We start from the raw sequence: 10,934 nt of genomic DNA on the forward strand, positions 1-10,934 counted from the left end.
CATACTATAATAAAGGTGTGCTAAGATGTAAGATGATAACTGCGCGGTTTTAACCCTAAAATACAAGCAATGTAAAGAAGTTAATATTAACAGTTTCAGCTCAACTTACCGTTTAGAACATTTCTTAATGCAAAGGTCTGAAGTTAGTTGATCGAGTATGAACTTATATTTAGTGTGGATGGGATATGGTTTGCGGGACTTTAAACAGCCGAGGTTTGTAACTGGAAGTTATGAGACTTGGTTAATATGGGGGTAGTGGTGGTAATAATAAGGGATATAACTGCTACGGATATCTAAATGTATATAACTTATTATCCTCACGTGGCGGAAAAACGACAGTTGTTATAACACGGGTGTTCTGTTATACACACCTCGTGCCCAAAACCGTATCCTCACGACTCCCATAGACTGTTGTAAGTTGTTTGAAATACGAACAGGTGTTTTATGCTAAAGGTGTCCCGTTTTTTCCTATATACTATATATAACTTTGTCGGTGATTGTTATTTGTATAGCCGAAAATTTGGATGATTGTTATTTGTATAGCCGAAAAAAAACCTTTAATGGCCCTTTAGTGACCATTGGGCTAGACCAATTTTCGTTAGATGTTATGCCTAAGACACACACGCGCCAACAATTGTTGAAAGCACTATCAAGTTGTGTATCCTTTGGTTACAAGCCAATTTGGTTACGAGCTCTAACAGTCTAATCTAGCACAATAAAATAGGTAACTTTTAGCACATAATATCCAAATATCCTGATCGTGTTTTAAACAATTAACAACGGTCTTTCGGAGTCATGAGTATACGGTTTAATAATTCTTTAAATGTTCTTTGTTTGCTACCAAATGTGACGAGAAAATAGAATGAAAAGGTGTCCCATCTTCCCCCACCCTACTATATATCCAGTGAACCATGAACAATACAAATTGTTCTTACCTTTACATCTCACGGGGTCTTCGATGTAACTTCTCTCATCCTTCGGCGCAAAGTAATCGGTCAAAAGTTTTCTATGATAAAATATTTTACTCAGTCCAGTTGATATGCCCATTTAAGAATACCGTTTTCAATGCAGTTACCAATAGTGGCATTTTCTTCAATCCATCGATACTAGCGGGTTGTTCAAGTTGTCGGCCACACGTTACAAAAATATAAATACCCACAAAGTTACATACGTAGTAACTCGTGAGAGACGCACGAGGTGTATATATGAAACAGAACACCGGTTATATTACGACTGTGGTTGCGGGGCCACGCGAGGATTTATACTCAAATATAACCTTACCTTCGCTTCACTTCGTGCTGCCACCTCTGGTAAAGATAGAACACAAAATAAACAACAAACGACGCTAAAAGAAGTTTTTTAAACCTTTTCTGTCGGTTGATCATCCGTTTAACCGGCGTATACCCCATAGTTCTTGAATAAAACCTCATGTTTGACGAATTGCGGCAAAATACGGTAAAGTGAGGTTAATAGAACAATTCCGGTTTGTTGAACGAGGTTCCCACCATTGTTTTATTTGACATAGAAACACAAATCATCGTCGCGTGAGGTGTTCATAAGAAACAACACGATACGGTGAATATAACGTTTAATGCTCTTGTCTGTAACCAGAGGGTTAGGAGTTCGAGCCTTGCTGCTGCTACCATTTTGGGCGTATGTGTCCTTGAGCAAGACATTTAACGACAATTGCTCCAACCCAGTGGTCACGAATGGTTTGTCCAAATTGTCAGCCATACAAAAAATACCTCCCCAAAATTACATATGTGGTAATTCGTAAGCGGGGACCGTGTATGAAACATAACACTGGTGTTATAACGACTGCCATTGCCCACCACACCAGGTAAGCTAAGTTACAATCAATCAACCTAGTTCTCCCTCCCAATGAACGCATATCATAAGTTGCTAAGTGTTTATTATAACTGTGACATCACGATGCAGAATCAATTCAATTAAAATATAAAATTTGTCGAATTTTTGTTTTTTCGCAAAATTTTCATGAAATAGTTTCAAAGCACCAAAAATTGGCGTGTTGCCAAAAATTTAAGAATTGCGAAAAATCGGCTGAAATATTTCGACACAGTATATATAGATATAGCGCAAATACGATTCGTAATAAAACAATTTCTACTAAAAGATAAAAAGTGCTCATTGGGTAAAAGTAAAATACATTACAAAAGCACAAACTACCGGAAACTACACATTAAGTGATGAGAAAGCAATAACTTTAATATCTAATCACGCGTTGCTGCAACCAGAACTGGATTAAGACCACAGCTTTATCAGTTAATTCAGATAAAAAAAGCAATTCATTCTTTTTGTACATTGGTTGTAAAGTTTCCCGAAACTGGTGGAACACATTCCAATAAACGTTAAAGTTTTATCGAGCTTTTAAAACAGCGATTTGGCTGAAATCCAGACCTAGTTGCACCCATGTTTCATTAGTTGTTATTATAGGGGTGTAGATATATATAGGTTTTTTTACTCATGATCTAAGTAGACATGATCTAATACAGAGACCTAAGATCTCAAACTGTATGTCACAGCACACAATTATAATTATAATTGTGTGCCACAAACATTCACCAATCTATAAAAAGTTTCCTCGTGCATTGTTATTTAAAAATTGTTGTGTTTTGCAAACAATACAGAGGATTCAAGTTTGCCTGACCTTAAATGTTTGATAAACAAGAGGCGTCCCGTCTTGAAACAAGAGGCGTCCCGTCTTCATCATTTTTCCTCCAAATCTTTCATCTTCTCGGTACGAATGGGCTCGGGGGGAAGATGGAGCTGCAGGGGGTCTCGAAGTCGTTGAAGGTCTTGTTCAGCGCGAGCGATCTCATCGCACAATATGTTATATCTATGGTTGGTAAGAGTATGTTATATCTATCTCTTTGTTTACCAATGAGTGAAACTACATTTTAATAATGTTACTCTAGACAAGAAATATTTTGTCTTCTTACTTCTTTAGTTAATACAGAAACACACCACCCACAATAGCATAAGAAGCATAAATAACTTTATTGTCTTCCTTTAATAATTTAGTAACAACTGTTAAACCTGTTTAAATAACAGCTCGTAATTTGTGTTGCGTATGAACAATTACCATTGCTGCCACCTGTGACATGTAACAATCATAACGCCCAACAATTTGATACACCTTACACCCAACACCTTATACTACAACACTTTTAATCTTTCATTTTAAATGATACAGCTCATGATTCTTAAATTTGGAAGCCAACACTTTTTGTTTCAATAATTTGTAATGCTTCCAAAAACAAAATGTTTTAGGGGGAAAACAAACAATTGATTTTTGAAATTACCAATAAAATAATAAACGCCATAACTGATTAACCATTGAAATAATAAAGAGAATATCGTTAATCTGACATTGACATATTATTTAACTATAATTTCTATAACAACAATTATCACATTAGTTATCATATTTGGCAGTCTTTAAAATCACGCTATGTATAAAATGTATAGAAAGTAAACTGGGTTAAAAACAAGCCTTTAGACCCAAATCCTATTTATATATAAGGTTTAAGGGTAGACACTGTGACCAATATAGGCCATGGGTGTATGTTTCTTTCAGCAAGACCATTAACGGTAATTGCTCCAACCCAGTGGTCGCTTAAGGATTGTGTAAACTGTCAGTCATCTATAAAAAACTAAACACCCACAAATTTACATACGTGGTAACCCAGAAGTGCACTCGAGATGTATAAACAGAACACCCGAGTTATAACGCTTGCCGTTGTTCTGCCATGCCAGGATAAATAAGTTATATTAATTCATTCCACACTAAACACTAAACTTACTTGTTAACATTAAACTTGTTGCTTTCAGCTTGCTTGTGGAAATATTTTAAATATGACCGGTCTCTAATATCTGGGTAAACGTAATCCTGCAATTTATAAATTTGGTGATTAGTTAATATTAGTGGTGGGAGGTTTCCACTATCTGCCAATCATGCATATGTAAGTGACTCATTCATAAATTTGTGATTTACTACAACATGATTTGGGAGTTCCCCTTATACCAGATACGTGTGAAAACTAAGTTACACGAAATATGAGTTAAGTTAGTTGCGTGCGTCAATATAATAACTCGTAAAAGGTTACTATGTCATGTATTTCATGTAATATTCAGACAAGACCATAGTGCTGTACAAACTAAATAACCTTGCTCTATAATAATAATTCAATTATGTTTGAATCTTTATTGATGTGAAACCCAAATAATATTTATATTCAAAGTAATATTAAAACGTATAATCAGCACAAAATAAAAACTTCGGTAACTTTTAGTGAACACATGTTGCTACAATTAGACAAAACTTACTTCAACGCTAATTGCTCCCAACCCAGCAGTCACTAATGGTTTGTCTAAATTGTTAGCAAGTCAGAAAAAAAAATTACCCACGAAGTTACATACATGGTAACTTGCAAGCGGTACAAGGTGTATGAAACATAACACCCGTGTTACAATGACTGCCTATGCCGTGCCACAAGAAGGATAAATAAGTTACAATCAATCAACCGACCTGTTGAGTTAGTAGAAAATATCCATACATGACGATAGCTGTTCCATATGTGATAAAGTAAGTAACAGGTTCCATAATATCCCACGAATATTCCCACCATGTTAATCGGGCAAGCACACCAAACTGTGTTGCCATGAAAGCCAGCCCTCCCCACATTAATAACTTGGTACGACTCGATGCTTTTATTGCAAGTTCTTGTTTTACCTGAAATAATGTCATGCTTATGTGTTTGTATCTATATAGGATATAGGATATATATATATTGTGTAGGTTCTACTGCAAGGCACACCAATGGATTTGGAATTAAGGGCCAGATTGGTCTATTAAACAATTTACTTATATATTTGAAAATAATAATAAAATGTTCTGCTACTATATTCTAATATTATAGGAAACTAGTATTTACAAAGATTCGGGGCATGGCAACAGCAAATTTACTTTTTCTACTAAAGTCAATTTTTGGTACCAAGACTTTAGTTGGTGAACTTTATATTATGCCTGGTAGCAGTAACAGCAGGATAAAACATATTGATTAAATTAACTAGAGAGAGGTCAACGCAACTAGAATAGCACAAGAACAGGAGAGAAGCAATTAATTGAATGAGCAGCTCGTCAATATTATAACAATGCAGTACAATAGTAGCGGCATAAGGGTAATGTTAAGGATGTCGACTACTGGTCTATTCATGTAACTACGTTATAACAATGTCACCCCAGATTTTACCCTGCTGTTAGGTGTCTATACAAGCAAGCAGAGCCAAAGTATATTGCATTCACCACATTAATCAATGAGGTTCCCATGTTGGGCAACTATGAGTGTAACTCCATTTTAACAATGTCACCCCAGGTTTTACCCTGCTGTTAGGTGTCTATACAAACAAGCAGAGCCAAAGTATATTGCATTCACCACATTAATCAATGAGGTTCCCTATGTTTGACAACTATGAGTTTAACTGTATTTTAACAATGTCACCCCATATTTTTCCCTGCTGTTAGATGTTTCTATACAATCAAGCAGAGACAAAGTATACTTTATGTTTGATATCTATGTACGTAACTGTATTTCAGAAGTATCACCCCAGAATTGTTTAAAAAGGCTTATATATACTTAGCCTTATACTGGAGAATCTGGACCACGCTCATACAAGTTGGGTTTTGAATTAAATTATAGGTTTAATTTATGTTCTGTTTTTTTTTCCTGGCCATTTTAGAAGAGCTATAAAAACATTTAAAACGACCCTGCAATCTTAATTAAGATAAGCATAACAAAGTTAATACAAACAAACCTTCTCCAACGGTTCAATCTCAGCTTTGAGGTTTTCCAACCTTGCATTGATGGCTTGTTGTTGCAACAGTTGATGCTCGTCTGCGTTGAACTGAGAATAAAGTTGGGACACAAGCGACTTCACTTCATCAAGGGAAGAAGTGTCTTTGAAGTCTGTGGGTAAAATATTATGTAATGTTTATTGAGCGTTATGAAATCTGGGATGAGATTGTTAAAATTTCTTCGCGCTCGTTTAAAACTAGATTTGACCTGTTGAGTGTTAACCAATAATGTTTTGAATATTATTATCATTCTTTCAGGGTAAATGGTGCAGAAATCAAGCAAGAATATAAGTGTTACCTCAGCATTATATAGGTACAGTGACAGTCTATAACTCTATTATATATGGGTGAGGTCCTACAGTGAGGCATGTCATGGAATCTGGAATTTAAACCAGAGAGAGTCAATATTGATCATACTAATCCTTGCATGTACGGGTGAAGCACACAAGATACTTATCTACGATATCTAACATATTACTTCCTGGTGAAACGGAAAAACAAACTTAGCTGAACTAAAACTACAGACTGAATTTAAACAAAGATTGAGAAGCAGATTGAATAAAATATTATGTTCATAAAAACAAGGAAAACAAATATTGTATAAAAACAAACGATTAACAAGCACATATATATGTTGTAGTTAACTCAATGAATGCCAACATTAGATATTAATACGACTGGTAACCATAATATATTCTGTGTAACCGACCCTGATCTGGTGCCTATAGAGTTGGATGATTTTTGTGTAAAGAAATACAGTAAGGATTGCCCGGCGCCATGGCATATTGGTTAGCGTGCCTTGCCTGTAACCCAGAGGTAATGGGTTCATGGCTCGACGCTAGTACCATTGTGGGCGTATGTGTCCTTGGGCAAGACACTTAATGGCAATTGCTCCAACCCAGTGGTCACTAATGGGTTGTCCAAATTTTCAGCCATACATAAAAAATAAAAATAATCCGCACTCACAAAGTAACATATATATACATGGTAACTCGTAAGCTGGCACAAGGTGTTAAACCCGTGTGATAACGACTGTCGTTTTCCGGCCACACGAGGATAAAGTAAGTTACATTTATTCATTCATCTGGTGCTACGAAAATGTAACAGACAAAAATCAAGCCCGACAAATTACAGAATATAGGATTAGGATATACTGTATTTACATTTATCGCCTAAATGGCCCCGTCAGTCTCTTATTCAAATGGAACAAAAAATGACTAAACATACCTGTTATCATTAAATTATATATCTGACATGTGGGTGTATGGCTATCAGGTGTAAACAGAATGCCACAAAATAGAATTATCTTCCTGTATGTTTATCTTATCGCAACTATTGTGTTATACGATCTATACTAATTATTATGAACATTGTGCAAGATCCGGTTTAAATGCCTGGCTTGATACAAGCTGCCTTATTCTAGTGATAATATGTCTAGAAATGTTGTGTTTGAGTTGTAAACCCGATTAGTGTATTTTAACTATTAATATTACTTCAAATGAATTGAGGCACTTTGATCACAAACTTTATAACTTGACTTGTGCAACACTGTAAATAAATTAAAGGCAACACTTTCCCCTTTATAAAGAGGTGCTCAGGTGCATATATCCCTAGGGATGCACATTACAGAATAATTAGGTATTCTAGGATATCCTAGAATACTTTATTTCGAATCTAGAATTCCGAATCTAGAATTTCGAATCTTTTTATATTTATAGGAAAAAGAAATTTTACCCACAAAAGTCAGTTTATTGACCCTTTCATAGCAGCCTTGTTGGGTCATGAGCTGTAAAATGATCAAAAATTGTACTATTGGGTAGTTTTTGCGTCATGAAACGTATAGCAGGCTATGAAAAGACGTTACGAAACGTTTACTCTCGAAAGTCCCACAAACACAAATTTTTTTTTTTTTTTCAAAATTAATAAGTTTCAAAAATTTTTACTATAGTATATGAGATGACGTGTAATGACGTCATTAAACAGAATACCGAATCCCGTAATTAGATTCGAATACAAAAGGATTCGAATCTCATGGATTCGAAATTCTGTAATGTGCATCCCTATATATCCCCAAGAAAATAATTATAGAGAGGTTTTTAAACAAAAACAATAATTGCCTCCCTAAGGTAAACCAAGCTTGAGAAAGCTCGATACTAATTTCACGGGACACGCTTGCTGTTCAACAGAGGACAATTAACAGCAAGTTTGTTTTCTCCCATGGGGTTGTAAGATAGCTTTATTGAGGGGAGGTTAATTAAACCGTTCAGCTGCCAATCATTACTGTCTACTGTGTATATGTATATGTCACATTTTGTAGAGAATTAAAAACATTAGAATACTTATTTTTGAAAATTTGAAATAAGTAGCATGAGGTATATTGGGATTATTATAAATTCAAGGCACATAAAAAAAACTTTAAAATAATTGATTTGTTGTAAGGTATATATCATACCGTTATTTGTATTCAACACATATATGTATGTACTATGTATACTGTCTGTGTGTATATATATATATATATATTCAACATATACAGACTATATGTATATATACACATAGCCTACTGCTTATTTAGTTTAACATACAGAAAAAACACACACAGCTACTTTGGTAGATTAACAGAATATGAACAAAAGTACAATTCGTTGTAAGTTTTATCGGTAAAAAGGTCTATCATGCGCATCATACGTATATTTCTTTATTCAACATTTAATGCAAAACAAAGCACAGGTACTTGGGTTTGGTTAGATTAACAAAGTAGAAAAATACAACTAACTGACAACGTAGAAAAATTATCAGAAAAAATTTAACGAACAGTTGTTTTATAGGAAAAAATGATTGTTGTTTATTTTAATGTTTAAGTGACATTTTAAGTGGAAATACAAGAATTGGCAAGAAACAGAACTTAACCGATTGATAATAATTGTTAAAACTTTAACTCGGGCCAAACTTACTTAACAAAGAAACCTTGATGTTAATTATTAACTTGTTTTTTTTCGTTTTATATTATATACTTTCGTTTTATAATATATATTGTATTATAGCTCAGTTGCCTTAACTTTGTACATATGGTTTATCATGTAAAATGCATGAAAGTGAGCATGAGGTGTATGAATACACCATGTGTATCTGGTGTATAAGAAGACACCCATGTTATAACTCAACAGTGAGCATGAGGTGTATGAATACACCATGTGTATCTGGTGTATAAGAAGACACCAATGTTATAACTTGACAGTGAGCATGAGGTGTATGAATACACCATGTGTATCTGGTGTATAAGAAGACACCAATGTTATAACTTGACAGTGAGCATGAGGTGTATGAATATACCATGTCTGTCTGGTGTATAAGAAGACACCAATGTTATAACTCGACAGTGATCATGAGGTGTATAAGAGGGCACCCATGTTATAGCATGGCAGTGAGCACGAGGTGTATATTATGACTTGACAGTGGTTTATATCTTGTAGGTTTTAATATATTTGCGGTCAACCCAAAGCCTCAATTAGCGAGTTAGAGAGACGTATTTATTCACATTATTCTCCCATCTTCATTAAATATTCATAACAATGCTTGCAGGTCTCAGTAAGGATAATATACTTACCACTGGATGGTGGGTTGATGGTATAGGATTGATCATTTATCTTCAACACAAACGAGTCATTGAGTAGATGGGCTATCTGGGTGCTTGCTGCTACACGAGAACCATCTGTAGAGAATGTGGAATACAATAATTACACATGGCTGTTGTTTTATAATATTTTAGCTACTCATCCGATATAAAAAACATAGTATTTCCATTGTTTCATCCGCCCTAGCAGCTAAAGTAACAGAATAAGCGATGCTTTTACCTTCATAACAGGTATTTTATTTAATCTTTTTGAATAGAGTAAGTGAGTAACAAAGATAAGATTAATTAAAACAAAAGGGAAAAGGGAAATATCAGCAAAACGACAGTCGTTAAAAACCTGCTACGTAAAAGTAAAAGTGCCAAATAATATAGTGACCGCTAAACCAAAAAAATACAATATATATAAACTAATTTATACATACCAAGTATATAAACTAATTTATACACACAATTAAACAAATCAAGATTTAATTTAAAGAAACGCTTGCATAAACACCTTATAAGTCTAAAATAGGTAACAAAATAAGTCAACTTTCTATATAATAGACTTAAGTAAATCTAAAGTTTGGGTAATGTATATAGGTTATATGGGTTTGCGTAGCATGATGATATTAAGTGAAATGAATCAAAAGACAATACTGTTTGAATAAAACTAAGTTATTATAATGAATCACCACAGTGTATTCACAATACATTGTTCTTATTACATATATGATAATATTGTTGCAACTAGTTTATGTTATGTGTGGATAGGCAGACATTAGTTTAATTTAAATAAGTATAACCCAAAAATAACTAACAAGACAACTGCAGTTGATTTAACTACAAAATCCTCAAATAAAACATGTACTGTAGAAGGGTTTTAGAAGAGTAATTAACTAGTGATGTACCGAAGTTTCGGTTTGCCGAATTTATTCGGCCGAATCAGCGATTTTGACAAAGATTCGGTTTTGGCCGAATCGTGCGTAAAGGTTCGGCAAAAACCGAACTTTTTCACAGACAATATAGATAGGATTAGCAAGAACTTGCGCAATTTGTGAGATAAGAATCAAAGACTATTTGCAACAAATAAGTTTAATTCAATTAATCGTCATGCTTTATAGCAATGCTAATCATTTCGGATACGGTTCTATGGGCTATGCTATGGCACACGCGCACTTTGATAAACTTCGTCACATTCGCGACCGAATCTGCTCCCGATCGTCGATAAAGAAACACTCGCTTTTTCTCTCTAAATAGTGCACGCGTCTGCTCCCGGTCGTCGATAAAGAAACACTCGCTTTTTCTCTCTAAATAGGGCACGCGTCTGCGCACGATCCCCTGCACATTTTTAGCACAAAGCAGAATACAAAATGTAAAAGTAAAGTTTTCGAATAATTTTTTTACTCTCGGTATAGTTTTAAGCCAGTAACCGTGAGTAGTATA

General features: G+C 34.6%; 2 protein-coding genes across 2 annotated transcripts in view; both read right to left on the minus strand.

Moving 5' to 3' along the window:
* Positions 1-80: 80 nt before the first annotated feature.
* On the minus strand, positions 81-1,898 carry LOC113475183. Its single transcript, XM_026839015.1, has 3 exons — positions 1,282-1,898; positions 936-1,006; positions 81-221 (listed from the first exon to the last, which is right to left on the minus strand). Exons 1-3 carry the CDS (start codon positions 1,428-1,430, stop codon positions 106-108), a joined length of 336 nt encoding a protein of 111 aa, XP_026694816.1. The 5' UTR covers positions 1,431-1,898; the 3' UTR covers positions 81-105.
* Positions 1,898-10,934, minus strand: part of LOC100175007 (calcium uniporter protein, mitochondrial) — an 11,593-nt gene continuing 2,556 nt past the window's right edge. The window contains exons 4-8 of the mRNA XM_002129867.4: positions 9,483-9,587; positions 5,836-5,987; positions 4,550-4,753; positions 3,825-3,910; positions 1,898-2,857 (exon numbers count right to left, since the gene is read on the minus strand). Of these exons, the coding sequence (XP_002129903.1) occupies positions 2,728-2,857; positions 3,825-3,910; positions 4,550-4,753; positions 5,836-5,987; positions 9,483-9,587 (677 nt within the window). The 3' untranslated portion in view covers positions 1,898-2,727. The remainder of the gene's footprint in view (positions 2,858-3,824; positions 3,911-4,549; positions 4,754-5,835; positions 5,988-9,482; positions 9,588-10,934) is intronic.

The sequence above is a fragment of the Ciona intestinalis genome, unplaced genomic scaffold, assembly GCF_000224145.3.
Source record: "Ciona intestinalis unplaced genomic scaffold, KH HT000141.2, whole genome shotgun sequence".
NCBI lineage: Eukaryota > Metazoa > Chordata > Ascidiacea > Phlebobranchia > Cionidae > Ciona > Ciona intestinalis.

Coding starts and splice junctions, on each gene's coding strand:
- LOC113475183 (XM_026839015.1), bottom strand. CDS start 1,430: ATGAGGTTTTATTCAAGAACTATGGGGTATACGCCGGTTAAACGGATG. Junction 1,007..1,281: donor CAGCACGAAGTGAAGCGAAG/GTAAGGTTATAT, acceptor ATTTTATCATAG/AAAACTTTTGACCGATTACT. Junction 222..935: donor AGACCCCGTGAGATGTAAAG/GTAAGAACAATT, acceptor CATAACTTCCAG/TTACAAACCTCGGCTGTTTA.